This window comes from Pseudopodoces humilis, chromosome 10 (assembly GCF_049639895.1).
Source record: "Pseudopodoces humilis isolate 2021_Gansu_Grassland_sample_001 chromosome 10, ASM4963989v1, whole genome shotgun sequence".
Classification (NCBI taxonomy): Eukaryota; Metazoa; Chordata; class Aves; order Passeriformes; family Paridae; genus Pseudopodoces; species Pseudopodoces humilis.
In genome coordinates, this window is record NC_142209.1 from 20,887,064 (window position 1) to 20,902,350 (window position 15,287).

Here is a 15,287-nt window from a genome sequence, read left to right on the forward strand (position 1 = left end):
TCCAGAGGAGTGTTGGAGGGACCCAGCTCTGCCCCACTGACAGCACTGGGGAACAGGATCTGGGGGCCCAGTGATCTGCTGCTGTGGTGGGCACTCCTCAGAATTCTGTTCCCATTGGGGTCCTCTGATAATACCCAGTAATGTCCAGCATTCCCAGAGAAGTCCCAGGTCTCATCCTGCCATGGAGATGGGTTCTCTTGGGATCCAACTGGGATCTTTTCACACACACATAATTTAAGACTTGGTCTTGTCCCCAAAGGGATATGGAGAACAGACTATGTCCTTCCTGTGCACAGCTGCCCCTTGTATGCTTGAAAATTTTTCCTGCAGCTTTCCCCTGAACTGGCTGCTCTTTAAAGGGATGGCCCTGCTTCTCCAGCTGGGTCCTGTGGAGCTGTGCAACTCCACACCCTTCCCTTCCTGGCCAGCTGGCACCTCCCAGCACTGTGCCAAGCCATCAGGTAATTTCCCACATCTGGCAAAGTGATGGCTGTGTTTGACCAGCTTGTTCAGACATGCCCATCCCTCAAGGGTCACCTGAGCTCTTCACTGACCCTCCTGGAGGAGCTCCTGTCCCAGGCTTTGGTCCCTCACCTGCACTGCTGCTGTTTGTTACCCTGAGAATGGTTGGGCTTCACCTATGCTGGCTTCAGCTTGCTCAGCCCTGGACATGCCGTCCAGCATGTCTTCTATATTATTCTATTCTTCTATTCTTCTATTCATCTTCTGTAGTCCCACGAGAAACAAGAGTGGCTCCTGCAGAGCCTGGTAAACCTGCTGGAGACAGGGGCATTTGCATTGTCCTTCTGGACAAGTTTTTTATCCCCAGAAGGTCTCTGAACCCTGTCAATACCATTCTGATTTTCCATTCTGACCTCTCCAGTGCTCTTTGGTGTCAACTGCAGCTGTTAGTGAGCAGCCTCTCTGCCCCATCCCTGAGGTCCCCAGTGAATCAGTGATGGGGACTGACCCTCATGAACAGCCTGACATGTGCCACTGCCTCTGCAAACCCTCTGCTCCCAGCTGGGAACAGTGTCCAGGGCAGTGTCACCAGTCCTGCTCACACCTAGGTCTTTCTGCTTTTTTTGACAAAATTTGTCAGTGGCATGTTGGGGCTGGGTGCTCCTGTCTCCGCTCAGTGCCTCTGTTGCTGTCCTCAGCTGCTGGGCTTGAAGAAGCAAACCTGGCCTTGGTGCACAGGGGACAGAGTTCCAAGAGGCTCCTTGTGTCCTGCCTGGTGCCCCCTGGGCTCAGCAACAGTGCTGTGCCCTGGCAGGGCAGGAGACCCTCCAGCCACCACAAGCAGTGGACTGGCATGAGGTTGAGCATGAGTGTGGGACCTAACTGTGGTGGCCCTGCTCCTGCACCACCACCACCACTAGCACCTCTGTGGGTTCTGCCCCCTGTGCCTGCAGCTCTGCTCCCAGCACAGCCATGGGGACAGTGCTGCTGGCAGAGCAGACCTGGAGTTCACCGGGGCCGAATGCCACAGGACACAATGGAGGCACATCCCCTGTGCCATATCCCATGCTCCCATGTGGCACAGCCCCAACAGCCTGCCCTGCCCTACACAGGGGCCTCCCTAATTTCTTGGGGGTTGTTTTTCTTCCTACCCCATCCTCCCAGCATGCCAGTAGCCACAAGGGCAGGACATACCACCTATCTGATAGGAGCAGTCTCTCTTGGCACTGCAGCCGGCGGCAGAGGGGCTGTGGCATTGTGGTTTCAGGCACAGGGAAGTGCTGGTGACGGGGAGGGGGGAGCCCCCAGCCAGGCTTCCTGAGCTGCACAGCCACCACTTCCCAGATAAAGGTATCGCCCAGAGGAGCCGCAGCAGCTCCCAGGACACTGGGAAGGGCCGAGTGCGGCACGTGTGGCTCCAGCACACGGGTTGCAGGATGGCAGCCTGCCTGTGCCAGGGCTGGCAGCTCTCACTGCTCCCTGCCATCCTGCTCAGCCTCCGCAGCCCACCGTCAGCCCCTGAGCCAGTGACATCCCAAGGTAGGTCCTTGGGACTATTTTCTCCCCTAAAGGATGGGTCAGAGAGGAGCTAGAATGCCAGTGGGCAGCGAGTACCTCACAACAGCCAAAATCTACAGGATTGGGAAAGGGGCATTCCAGGAGGGTGTGCAGGGGGTGTTCTAGGTGAGCAATGGAGTGCCCTTCTCACCTGTGGGAGACCCTGAGATGCTTGGAGTAAAGGAACATCCATGCTCTCTGCAAGCAGTGCTTGGCTGCCCCTGGGGATGGCAGCCAGGTGCTCCCAGTCATGTTCAGGTAGCAGAGGGGCTCCTCACGCAATAGAAGTTCTCAGAGTTTTGACATGATAAGGGCTCGAGCAAGACTCAACATCTGATGGCACAGCTCCGCACCACAGGCAATGCACTGGCACTTTCCAGGCTAACCCCATGTTCCTGAATCAGGCTTGCTGTGATCTTACTGTCCTGCTGGACACCCTCATCTGAGCTGATAGCTGGCCCCAGTCTTGCTCACTGCACCTGCCAGAGCCATTCCCCAACTTTGTCTCATTTCAGGCTTCTCCATGCATTCTATGAGTGCCTCTTTAGAACTTTCTGTAACACCATAAAAAGCATTAACTGAATAAAACCCTGTTGATCTCCTGTTTGTCTCTCCAGCCCTGCCCCCTCCCTGGGTCTCTGGCCCGGACAGACTCAGGAGCACATTTTGAGTCACTCCCATAGGGGCAGTGGGACGAGGGTCAGGGTAGGACTCATCCTCTCTCTGCCCACAGCCTCTGCAAAGTCGTTGTGCCTTGAGCCCTCTGCTGGCTTGGCAGCTCTGCCCAAGCATGGCTGGTGTGGGCTGCAGAGCTGGGCAGCTGCCCTTCCTGAGAAATGGGCTGTGCTCAGCAAAGATGCTCTGATAGCCCACAGAACCAGGGTGGCCTCCCATTGATGCTGTGGGTCGCTGTGCCACCAAGCTGCTGGGACCTGGCCACTTCATCTCCTGGGGCTTGGAGCTGGGTGAGGGCATGCAGCCAGGATGAGGCCTGGGGTGGGGTAATGGGGGCAAAAAGAGAAGAACAGGTGAGAGGCTGTGGTGGTGATGGGACAGTGGGCATGGAGAAGAAAGCAACACAGGGCTGGGAAATGAGGAACAGGGCTGGGGGCTTCAAGGCAAGAGATGGGACAGGGCAAGCAGGACAGCAAGAAAATGGCAAGAACTTTTGAGAACTGTGACTTATTCTTTGCCTAGGGTGGGCTCAATTGTCAGCGCAGTGGGTGTGTAGCAGAGAATGGATACACTCAGCAAATGCAGCAGACATTGGCAGAGGACTTGTGTGGTCCCAAAGTTGGGGGCAACCCCTGGGTAAGGCAGCAAATGCCAATAGGAAGAGGAGGAAGAGGAGGAAGAGGGCTGGAAGAGGTCCCAGGGCAGAGGGAGTGGGGGAGAAGGGACTGCTGAAGCAATGCTGGGGGCAGCAAGACCACCCCTGTGCATTACACATCTGCATCTTGGGGCAGTCCCCTCTTCCAGGACAACAGGGGCAGACACCCATATGTCAGCAGAGCTACCAGTGCTTCGGATGAAGATCCTGCATGGTGTGATGCTCCAGTTTGTCCGTGTAATGACAGGGAGCATGGCTTACTGAGGGGGACAGAGAACCACATGCCCCCAGGGCAGTCCCTGGGCAGTGGTTTGGGCATCCCCCCTGCTCAGGACCTCATGCCCCCACACCAGCTCCCAGGCCCTTTCCCTTTCCCTGGGGTGCTGCTCCTCCTTATCTCACTTCCGTGCACCTTCCGGCACGAGCAGGGCAGGGGTGCTTCCCCCTGATCGCTGTGCCCTGAGCTCCCCTCCAACCACAGGGCTATTTTGGGATGTTTGTTTGTCCTTGAGGATCTCATGTTCTGAGGAGGGGGGCATGGTGGGGCCGGGGGGAGCCCTGCATCAGCCAGGACCCCAGTGCAAGCCAGCAGCCAGCGTGGGTGCCGTGTCCCTCCCCAATGTGCCAAGCTGTGGAGAGCACCTGTGCCGTGGCCCTGCTCAGGCTGCCCCCCATGCCAATGGGCATGGAGCGGGTGGAAGCAGGTGAGATGGGGATGGGTTTGTGCCCAGGGGATCCTTCATGCCCACACTCCTCCCAGACGCTGCGCTGCTAGCAGGCCTGTCCGAGGACATCCTCTGTTTCTCCCGCTCCTTCGAGGACCTCACCTGCTTCTGGGATGAGGAGGAGACAACAACTGGGATGTGCCACTTCTACTACTGGTACAGCAGGTAGGGGATGGTAGGACACAGCCCAGCCTCTTCCTTACTGCACAGACAGCAGCAGAGTCGGGGTGTCACAGCAATCTGGGCCATCCCAGTGGCTCCAAGCTGCAGAGATGGAGAGCCCACAGAAGCTACACAGCAGCCACTGTGGCTGCACTGAGCCTGCAGCAGGGCTGGGGCCTTGGCTGTCCCACAGGGGATGGTGCCCTGCAATAGATGGTGGCACAGGAAAGGAGCTGGGGACACTGAGGTCTCAGTGCTGTGCCCCACATTCCCTCTCCTCAAGCTTGGCCTGAGACAGGAGGTGTGAGGTGCTGCAAGACCCCGCTGTCCATTCCTCAGGGATGCGCCCACAGCGTGCATGGTCTCCACGTGGCACCATGGGACTGGTGGGAAGCGACATGTCTGCGTCTTCCCCAGCCAGGACGTGCGGCTCTTCACCCAGCTCCACCTCCGTGTCCTGGATGCCACCACAAACCACACGAAGTATTGGCGGGAGCTCAGCGTGGATGCAGTGGGTGAGTCCCTCTGACTGGGCAATACTCTGTGACAACAGGACAGTCCCCAGATCTGGGTCCCCTGACCTTCTGCCTGCCACAGGGGCTGGCAACACCCTGAGCCCTGCATGCTGGCCACACAGGCAGCTTTGGGGGGGACTTCCATGTGTCCCCCAGCAGGACCAGGCATTGCCCAGACCGGGGCTGCTGCAGGAGGGCAAACACCCTGGCATGTTCTCTGCAGGTCTCATTGCTCCCCCAGTGAACATCACGGCCCGCTGGGCTGGGGCTGCAGGGCAGATCTGTGTGTCGTGGCAGCCACCCCTCGCTGACTTCCTGAACTTCTTCCTCTACGAGGTGCAGTGCTGCCCTGCCAGCTCCCCAGGGGTGCCCTGCAGCACCACACTGAATCCCGGGGGGCAGCACCCTGGAGACCCCTCCATCCAGTCCACTGTCAGCACCCACACACCCAGGGCTGGAGAAGCCTCCCCAGGAGTGGGGCAGGTATATAAAGGGGTCAGGGATGGGCAGGGGTGTTTGGAGCCTGCAGTTGCTCCTCAGCTTGGCCCCTCTCCTACAGAGGCTGGTCCAGGCCAACACCTGGGTGGTGCTCCGGGACCTGCAGCCAGGGGTGAGGTACCACATCCAGGTGCGCAGCAAGCCCGACGGTACCTCCATGGACGGCGTCTGGGGGCCCTGGTCGCAGGCAGTGGCTGCAGAGACGCCCCACTCCTCCGGTGAGCAGCCGTCCCCTCTGCAGGGGTGCTGGCAGGCACCCAGGCCTGGGGCTGCAGCGGGTGGGAGTCCTGCTGTAGGTGAGGTACAATACCCAAGTTTTGGGGGGCCAAGGGGAAGCAGCCCCTTCCCTGCCCTGGCTCTCGCCTGCCCAGGAGACATCGGGCTGTGCTGCAGTACCCCTGACCTGCGGCACGTGCACTGCGAGTGGAGCTGGGACCCTGCAGAGCCCCACAGCTCCCACCAGCTCTTCTACCGACCACCTCCAAGCGGGGCTGGCACAAGGTAAGGGGTGTGGCAGGCATACGGCACTCAGGCAGGCACATCCCAGGGACCACTGGTCCTGCTGGGTCCCAGTATCCCACACTGGGCCCCTTGCCGATGCTCTGCTCTGTCCTGCCTATCACCACCAATCTCATATCTCCTCACCACCTCTCCTGGCCACATTGCACCTCCAGCTACAAGCAGCAGTAGCCTTCCTGGGCAAGTGCAGGAGGAGGAATGCTGGCTGTGGGAATGCTTTGGTGGGACTGACTGGCTCCCCACTCCTCCCATAGGGAAGACGCATGGCAACAGTGCGGGGAGGTGAGCAGGGGGGCACAGAGCACCCATGCCTGCACCTTCCAGCCCAAGGCTGGCAGTGCCATCTCCGTCCTGGTGAATGTCACACGGACCCACATGCTGCCCACACTCAGCTACTTCAAAGAACCCTTCTGGCTGCACCAGGCTGGTGAGTCCCAGTGCCACCACAGCCCCTGCCTGGCTCACAGGGGACACAGTGTCCCATGATCCGTTTCACAGGAGCGACACATGCCTGTCCCCAACACCAACAGTGCTCACAGAAGCCCCACAGCTTGTGCAGGCGACGGTGTCGCAGGGCCGGCTGAGCCTGCAGTGGCTGCCGCCCCTGGAGCTGCTGGCAGAGCAGCTGGACTACCAGGTCCGCTATGCCACGGAGAACAGCCATGACTGGAAGGTAGGGCCTGGCCAGGATACCCCGAGCAGCCCTGCCCACCTCCGCGGTCAGGCAAACCGGGACCCGCCCTTTGGTGCCTTGGCCACCCCAGAGCAGCCAGGCCTCCAGCTCGGCTGTGCCCCGCAGGTCCTGCAGGTTCCACGAGCAGCTAGGAAAGAAGTCCTGGACCTGCGACCAGGCACCCGCTACCACGCCCAGGTGCGGGCGCAGCCCAGCGGGCCTTGGTACCAGGGCAGCTGGAGCGCCTGGTCCAAACCTGTTGTGGTTGATGCCATGGCTGATGCGGGTAAGGGACAGGGCAGGGCTGGAGGCTGGAGCAGCCAGGCGGCTGACCGCAGGAGACGGAGAGTGCTGGAAACGGGGTGGGGAGCAGCGGGCAGAGGGTGACAGGTTTGCGAAGGGCTCAGAGGTGGTGAGTCTGGGAAGGGCTACAGTTCCAGCGCTCCTCCTCCGATGCAGGCTGGCTCATCCCCAGCGTTGCGGTGGTGCTGCTGCTCTTCTCAGCAGTGCTCCTGGGGCTGCGGTGCACCTTCCCCTCCCTCTACAGGTAAAGGGCTGTGCCGGGGGCGGGCGGGGGCCTCCAGCACCAAGCCTGGGCACCTTGCACGGGGCATCAGGGCACCCCAAGTCTGAGGGTACCTTCGATGCCCCTTCCCCGCTACCCAGCAACGTGAAGGAGAAACTCTGGCCACCTGTTCCTGACCTGCACCGTGCTCTGGGCAACTTCCTCCAGGAGAGCAGCAAGCACGGCCAGGTGAGGGGCTGGATCAGGGCGGCTCAGCTCACCCCGGGGGCAGCTCCAAGGGCAGCCCCTACCACGTCCACTGCGTGTCCCCCCAGGACAGCCCCTTCGACAAGCAGCCGCCGGAGGAGGCCGTCGTACCCTGTCTATTGGAGGTGCTGCCCGGCCCGCGACGCGAGGCGGGCCCGCCACCGGAGCACGCTGGAGGCCGACTGTCCAGCACCGACATCGCCAACCAGTCCTACCTGCTCATGAGTGGCTGGGAGCCGCGAGGAACCACGACCGCCCCCACCCCGCCATAAACGCGTGTCCCCACACAAGCACCCGCCTGGTCCCTCCTTCGCCGCCCCGGCCCCTCGGGCCACATAGCCCCGCCCCCTCGGGCCGGATAGCCCCGCCCCTTCCCGGATAGCTCCGCCCAGCCCTGCATGCCCCGCCCCCAAACTGCACGCGCTGAGCGCCCCGCCCCGCCCCACGGCTCAGCCAATCGCGTTGCGTCGCGCGGCTGTCGCCTGGCAGCTCGCGGCCGTTGGGTTTGAAGCGGCCAACCGGGGCCCGTCCGCGCGCCGTTTAAAATGCTGCGGCGCAGGCGGGGCGGGCGAGCGGCGGCGGCGCGGCGGCGGTGAGTGAGGCAGGGCTGGGGTGGTCGGGGAGGCAGCTTTGAGGCGCAGTCTCCAGCGGGAAGGTTGTGGCGAAGGGGGCGAGGGGAAGGGTGGATGTCCCTTAGCGGAGACAGCCCCGTAGAGCGGCTGGGAGGGATGTTGGCTGAGGGAAGGGAGCCCCGACGAGCGGAGGGCGGGCGTGTCGGCTGACGGAAAGTGCCTCGAGGAGCGGTTGGGGAGAGCGGGGGGTGTTTGGTGGTGGGGAGGAGCGGCCGGAGGGCTTGGAAGGTCCGGTGGTGAGGAGGCCGGCGGGGCCCGTCGGAGCCGGCTGCAGCCCGGCCGCTGGGCCCGGCTGACGCCGCCCGCCCGCAGGACCATGGCGCAGTTCCTGTTCGAGGCGGACCTGCACGGGCTGCTGAAGCTGGACACGCCGATCCCGAACGCTCCGCCTGCGCGATGGCAGCGCAAGGCCAAGGAGAGCGGCCCCGGGCCCAGCCCCGTCGGCGTGTCGCCCATGAAGCCGGCCAATCGCTCCCATAGCTCCAGCAAGACGCCGTCCAAGACACCCGGTGAGTCCCGGCCATCAGCGGCAGAGGTTGAGTGCGGGAGTTTCTCGTAGGCTGCTTGTCTGTAGCCACGAGGCTCTGGGCTCCCTGCCACGCTGCTCCACCGGCTTGCTGGTCAGGCAGGAGGAGGTGGGCTGTGCTCCTGGTAATCACCCACCTTCTTCCCAGCATGACGGGCAGAGCTCTGAGCACTGGGGCTGGTGAACTGCTGATCCCCAACTGAGCCTTGCCGGCGTAACTGCATGTTGGGACAAGTGTGGGTGGGACTGTCAGCTGACAGCTTTACATCCTGTAACAGTGTTTTTATATCCTCCCCTCATCTATGGACGCTGGAATTGTTGCACTAGGCCCAAGTTGTTTCCTGATCGTCCCTAACCAGAGTTTGGTGGCAGGGGGAAAAATATAAGTTAGTTGTGACTGGGTGGCATCAGATCTGAGTCCTGCTTGTCTAGAATTTGTCTGGTGGGTGTGATGTGGAAGAGTGCTGGGTTTGCTCTCATGAAAGCTCTAACACAGGCTGTTAAATAGCTGTAAGACAGTGTTTTCATATGTGAATGCAGGCAAATCTGGATCCAAAATTCAAAGCACTCCCACAAAGGCTGGGGGGGATCGCTACATTCCCAGCCGCAGCACTATGCAGATGGAGATGGCAAATTTCCTCCTCACCAAAGAGAATGACCCTGCTGAGGAATCCCCTACCAAGAAGGTGAGCATGTTTCTAAGTTACAGTTACTTCAAGAACAGCTACCGAACACTTCATCCTTCCTGACCCTTTACAAAGAAGTAAACTATAGGTTCTATCAAGTGGGACTGACAAGCCCCAGCCATCACTACTTGCAATTCTGGGCTTTGGGAGCTTAGGATGAGATTGGAGCTATGGAGACTGCCACACACTCTAGCCTATGCTGCTTCTGGTAGCAAAATTTAGCTTTTGACTAATGAGGCTTTAAAATATAGCAGGCAACAAAAACACAAAGCTGTGAGCCTATGCAAAGTGAAACTGCTGGTGGTAGCTATTCTAGGACAATGTCTACACAGGGAATGCTTCTGGAATGTTTTACACTGTTCTGAAATCTGTTTATGAAGCATTTGATCACTTGTGGCTGTGGCTTTTCCCACTGGCAACGACACTGAATTTGCCATTGTATGAAAATCTGAGCAGGACAGTGTGTGAAAGTCTTAGGGAAAACTGTTTCAATCTACCTGTCTGTGGCTGACCCTTGCAGCACAGTTGAACACCTCCTGATTCTAAAAGAAGGGGACTTAGGTGTCTGTTTTAACTGCAGTGTGGGAGTTGTTTTAAATGCGTTTGACTGAGGGTGATTTGTCTCCATAGGAGCAACAGAAAGCCTGGGCAGTGAATCTGAATGGTTTTGATGTAGAAGAGGCAAAGATCCTCCGTCTCAGTGGAAAACTACAGAATGCTCCAGAAGGTACGATACAGGGTCTGTGGGAGCTGAATCAGCAGGGGAGATCTGGTCAGAGGAACAGCAACACAGAGGCTCTGTGTGTGGTCACAGGAGAAATCAGCTGGTTTCTGAGAGCTATACGCACTGGTGTTGTTTCCTCTCTTTGCGTTCCTGAGGTTGAGGGAGGGCATAACAGTTACAGTTATTTAGTTACAGAATTTATTTAGGAAAATTGCTATGACTGCTGGTTCCTCACCCATACTCCAGGTTGCAAACCTTCTTGAGGTCTGCAAGAGCATCAAACTCTCGGCTATGCACTTTCTAGCTTAACTGTAACTAAATAGGATACAAAACCCCAAGTGTTTGTTAAATTTGTTTCCATGAATGATGGAATTGTAACTCGCCCTTGTCCAGCAATTCAAACTGCCAGTGATGTTAGCACACTGCACATTCACACTTGTGAATCTATCTTGTAGGACTTTATTTTCACTCCAGGGGATTCCTAGTTGGGTGAGCAGCACTCAGCTGGGAGGAACCTAACTCAGGTTAACAAGCCTGTTCCTCTGCACACAGGCTATCAGAATAACCTGAAAGTGCTCTACAGTCAAAGAATGACGCCTGGATCCAGCAGGAAGAATAGCAGATACATTCCATCAATGCCAGACCGGATCTTGGATGCACCAGAGATCCGCAATGACTACTGTAAGTGGGCTGCATGGTTGAGTCTTGGACATCCACAACACTGCACCGGAGTGCTGACCCTAGGACAGTGTAACTGGGCAGCTTGTATTATTTTGTGCACCCAGGCTAGCACAGACCACTTCTGGAGTGTCCCTGTGTAGCCTTACAGGAACAGTGGCTTAGGGCACTGTGTAGATGACTGGGAGCAGGGTACCTGACCTCACCAGCTGGGCATAGTGACACCCAGAGGACTGCACACACACACCTGCTGCATCAGCATGGGTGAAGGGCAGGGCTCCCTAGGTAAGCATGGTGTAACCTGCATTGCTTTTTCAAATTGTAGATCTGAATCTCATAGACTGGAGCTCCCAGAACTTCCTGGCAGTGGCTCTGGACAACTCTGTTTATCTGTGGAATCATGCTTCTGGGGAGATTATCCAGCTGCTGCAGATGGAGCATCCAGATGTTTACATTTCCTCTGTGTCATGGATTAAAGAAGGAAACTACCTTGCTGTTGGTACAAGTAGTGCTGAGGTCCAGGTGAGTGCAAGAGTAAAACTAGAGGTGTTTCCTAGGGATTGACAGAATTGTGGGGCCTGGGGACAAAAAGCTTGGCTGGCAGAGAAAGGACACCATGCACCTGACTTGTCTTCCCTGGTGTGGGGTGGGACTGCCCATGCAGCCAAGTGCAGCATGCAAGGCAGGGTTTGGTTTGGGGGTTTTCTGATAAGTGGCATTACCTTCTGTGCTATAGTCATGAGCTAGAAATTTTCTTTGTTCCCATCCTGAGAAGGCTGAATACCAGAGTCTGTGCAGTGAGGTTCCTAGGGCATAGCAACAGGACTGGGTTTCCTCTGAAGAATTTTTTACTTTGCCTCTCTAGCTATGGGACATTCAGCAGCAGAAACGTCTCCGAAACATGACCAGCCATTGTGCCCGTGTGGGAACCCTCAGCTGGAACAGCTACATCCTCTCCAGGTAAAGCAGTGGGTCAAGGGCAGTTTCCAGCTGTTGCAAATTCCTATCCTTCAGTCCAAGCATGGTGTGGGTTAGGGATGGCAGAGAGAAGCTTCTGTCCTGGCTTAGGATTCTTAGTCAGTCTTAGCTGTTGGGAGAGTGAGGAGAATATCTTCTGTATTGCGCTTGGCGCTGAAGTTGTAAAGAACTTGTGTGTTTCACTTACACCAACAGACCAGTGTTGCTGGGAACACTGGTTGAAACCCAGTGACAGGTACAGCAATCTTGCAACAACAAAGATGGATTTGGGTGAAAATGTGTCAGCCTGACCCTGCAAGCCTTCTCTTCTCTCTGCAGCGGGGCACGGACTGGCCACATCCACCACCACGATGTCCGAGTGGCTGAGCATCATGTGGCTACCCTTTCTGGCCACACACAGGAGGTGTGCGGACTCAAATGGTCTCTAGATGGCCGCTACCTGGCCAGTGGTGGAAATGACAATCTGGTGAATGTCTGGCCATGCACCCAAGGTGGGGGTGGAGATTTTGCTCCTGTACAGACCTTCACTCAGCACCAGGGTGCTGTCAAGGTGAGCACAGGGCTGCCAGGGGCAGATGGCTGTGTGCAAGGCAGATGTGCAGCACTGGCTGGGTGCAGGTTGCCTCTTGCATGTCTTAAAATGAACTCTTCTCTTTCAGGCTGTGGCATGGTGCCCATGGCAGATGAATGTTCTAGCCACTGGAGGTGGCACTAGTGACAGACATATCCGCATCTGGAATGTGTGCTCTGGTGCCTGCCTCAGTACTGTTGATGCCCATTCCCAGGTAAGACATGAACAACACCTTCTGGCAGCACACCCACACAGAGCTGCTGGCTCCTTAGGCCCAGAGGCATGGGAAAGGAGGGGGGGCAATGCTCACCTCTGAGTGGGTAAGCATCAGCACAAGCAGTTTGTCTTACCTGTGTTCCTGCCTCTTCTCAGGTCTGTTCCATCCTGTGGTCAACAAACTACAAGGAGTTCATTTCGGGCCATGGCTTTGCACAGAATCAGCTGGTTCTATGGAAGTATCCAACAATGACCAAGGTTGCAGAGCTGCAAGGTAGGTGGACATGGCCTGGGCAAGGGGGGGCTGTTAGAGGTTGAAGGAAGCTGCACTCCTTGCTTTGAGCTTGCAGCATCACTGATACAGGATGGTATCTAGGGGCCTGAGGCTGGGAGTAAGGTATGCCCCATGGGCTGTGGAAGAAATACCATTGTTCCAAGTGTTTGCTTGGGGTCTGAAATCATGCTGCCACAGCCAGTGTGGGGGCAGCTATGCAAGCTGGCAGGGGTCATGGGAGCATACAGGAGTAAATATATAGATGCTGATCAGCTCAGCCTTGACTGCACCCTTATCTTCCTCCTCAGGTCATACTGCCAGAATCTTGAACCTGACTATGAGCCCTGATGGTACAACAGTGGCCTCGGCAGCTGCTGATGAAACACTGCGACTCTGGCGCTGTTTTGAGATGGACCCCATAAAGAAGAAGGAGAAAGAGAAGGCAAACAGTGCCAAAAGCAGTATTATTCACCAGAGCATCCGCTGAAAGCAGAGGGTTGTTGTGGGGAGTGGGATATTTGGTTTACACACTGTACAGTATTTTAAATGTTAATAAATTGCTTAACTTGACATTTTCTTAATGGAGTCTGATGGAAGAAAATGCTATGGTTCCCAGACCAAACTACTCCCTGAGGCTGGGGCTCTGGGCAAATGGTGGCCTCGGTTTCTGTTGTGTCTTGGCTCACAACCACAGGTGCCTTACTCTGGCTCTGCAGGCAACACTCACTTTGTCTTGTTAGCTACAGGCAGCCATCACTACCTGTTTATACTGCTGGGAGTTAGAATAGCAATTGGAAAAAGGAGGGGGGGGAAACATACAGCAGCAGCTGTAATCACCCTGAAGACCAGAAAGGGGCTGGCACTGGCCTAAAGCCAAAACAAAAGGTTAGTTTACACTGCCACAGCCAGCCTGCCTGCCATGCAAAGCACCCCCAACCCTGTGCTCAGCCTTCAGTCACATATTCTTCCAACAACTCTGAACTGTCTTCCCCTCCTGCTGACAGGAAGCCCTGGTACCCTGCTGAGGCTGCATGCACCAGGACTCAGCTGACATTTGTTAGAGCATGACTCCCCTGTACCTGCAACAATGCCTTTTTTTCCAAGCTGAATTGTGCTGGAGCAAGTTGCAGGCAACCTATTTGAGCCCTTACCTGACCTGAGCAACAGCCATGCTGCTCTGCATGGTGGAGCCACAGTGTCTGAGGTAGTGGGGCTGCACAGACCTATCAAGCCTGTCCTTCAGCTGCACCAGCATTGCCAGGGGCTGCTGGGGACACTGCACAGCTGATAAGCACCCTGGCCTGTGCAAAGCAGCTCCGCAAAGCCTGTCTCCCATCAGCCCTCAGTGATTAGCTGAGGGTGGATTATTAACCATTCTCACCTTCCCCTCAGCATGGTACCACACTGTACCCAGCACCAGCTGTGCCTCCTGAGCTTTACACCAGCTGGAACCTTCAAAATTTGGAAACTTGTGCTCTGCCAAGGCCAGTGAGAATGTAACCACACCCAGCAGAGTAACCCCCCCCACCCAAGCTGATATGGGGTGCAGAGTCTCAAAAAACAGCCGCTGAGCCCAGCACCTTCTCAGCAGTGCTGCTGGTGCATCCCCATTTGTCCACCTGGGAAAGACCACAGGAGGTCCAAGGAAGGAGCTCTCCCTCTTTAGACACAAATCCTAGGCTGCAGCTGCCTCCAATGGGGAAGCAGGCACAAACCCAGATGCAAGGCTGGGCGCTTCCCCAGAGCTGTGCTGCTGTTGTAGAAGACCTACCCCACACCCCTGTACTTTGGTGCTGGGAGTTAGCACAGACTTGCCTTCTAGGCTGATTAGGCCTTCCCTGCTCCCTGACCTGGAAGGAAGGTTTTATATGTCTGAAAGCTGCTGTAATTTTTTCACTCCAGTCTAAGAGCAGCTCAGCTTTCTCTGACAAGCTCTTCCTCCTTACCACATACTCCACCCCCCAGCTGATGTACATTACACAGCCCTTGAAAGTCCTCTGAGCATTACTAGAGGGTAATGATATTGCAGGGTCTTTGGCTCCATACTGGTCCCTTACAGACTTGGAGTGAGGAAGAGCAGAGGAAGGAAGTGGGCACTGATCCAACAGGCCCAGTAAACACAGCCCTATAAGGTGTGAATTCAGTTCACAGCATGACAGCATATTAATTACCAAGTGCCATGGCCAGCCCTTAGAAGAGCACAGCTAACAGGAACAATTGGAGGAAGGGAGAACAGAGCACATGCAGGGAACGGCCCATTTTAAAATGCAAGCCTAAGTAGTTTAAAGCATTGTTACTATTTTGGGAAAAAGCAAAGACAATCCTGTCTTTACCAAGAGCCAGCTGGAGGGGAGAAGGAGGCTTAAAAGGAAAAGATCCATGTCAGCTGGACCATCACCTACAGCTCCTGAAGTGATGACTTCTGAGCACTGAGCTAACATTACACACCACTTTGGCATGGACCAGAACAAATTCTCATCCAAGTCCTTACTCCCAGAGAATCATCAGCAACTGGGAGAGCACTGCATAGTGCAGCAGCCAGATCCCACTTTATGACTTCTTGCACACAAGGACATTGAGCACTATAGGAGAGGGTGATGTTCAGGAGTAGTTTAGGTCTATTAGTCACAGCAGTTCAGTCACTTGAAGATGCTTTCCTACATTTCAGAGCATGGCCTTGAGGTGTACAGCAGCCCAGGTCAGATCAGCAGAGCTCTCTCACATCAAGCTCTGCTCCAGGGCTTTGGCTGGACATCCACCACAGACCTCCCACCCCACAACCAAACCTA

At 56.5% G+C, this 15,287-nt stretch overlaps 2 protein-coding genes across 7 annotated transcripts; both read left to right on the plus strand.

Moving 5' to 3' along the window:
- The first annotated feature begins 141 nt into the window (after window positions 1-141).
- On the plus strand, window positions 142-7,556 carry MPL (MPL proto-oncogene, thrombopoietin receptor). 6 transcript variants are annotated; one of them, XM_014250821.2, is made up of 12 exons: window positions 142-2,001; window positions 4,110-4,239; window positions 4,576-4,751; window positions 4,975-5,234; window positions 5,311-5,467; window positions 5,621-5,750; window positions 6,023-6,195; window positions 6,299-6,441; window positions 6,568-6,727; window positions 6,901-6,988; window positions 7,108-7,195; window positions 7,282-7,556. In XM_014250821.2, the coding sequence occupies exons 1-12, from the start codon at window positions 1,899-1,901 to the stop codon at window positions 7,483-7,485; spliced, it is 1,812 nt and encodes a 603-aa protein (XP_014106296.1). In that variant the 5' UTR covers window positions 142-1,898; the 3' UTR covers window positions 7,486-7,556. The 6 variants fall into 6 exon arrangements, with proteins under 6 accessions (XP_014106296.1, XP_014106294.1, XP_014106295.1 ...); XM_014250819.2 differs by having other exon boundaries at window positions 5,311-5,750; XM_014250820.2 differs by having other exon boundaries at window positions 4,654-4,751; window positions 5,311-5,750.
- A 141-nt stretch (window positions 7,557-7,697) lies between these two features.
- Window positions 7,698-13,068, plus strand: CDC20 (cell division cycle 20). The gene is made up of 11 exons (XM_005521060.3): window positions 7,698-7,805; window positions 8,158-8,354; window positions 8,912-9,057; window positions 9,688-9,784; window positions 10,334-10,462; window positions 10,785-10,981; window positions 11,325-11,419; window positions 11,756-11,987; window positions 12,097-12,222; window positions 12,381-12,498; window positions 12,807-13,068. The coding sequence occupies exons 1-11, from the start codon at window positions 7,759-7,761 to the stop codon at window positions 12,983-12,985; spliced, it is 1,563 nt and encodes a 520-aa protein (XP_005521117.2). The 5' UTR covers window positions 7,698-7,758; the 3' UTR covers window positions 12,986-13,068.
- The last annotated feature ends 2,219 nt before the right edge of the window (window positions 13,069-15,287 follow it).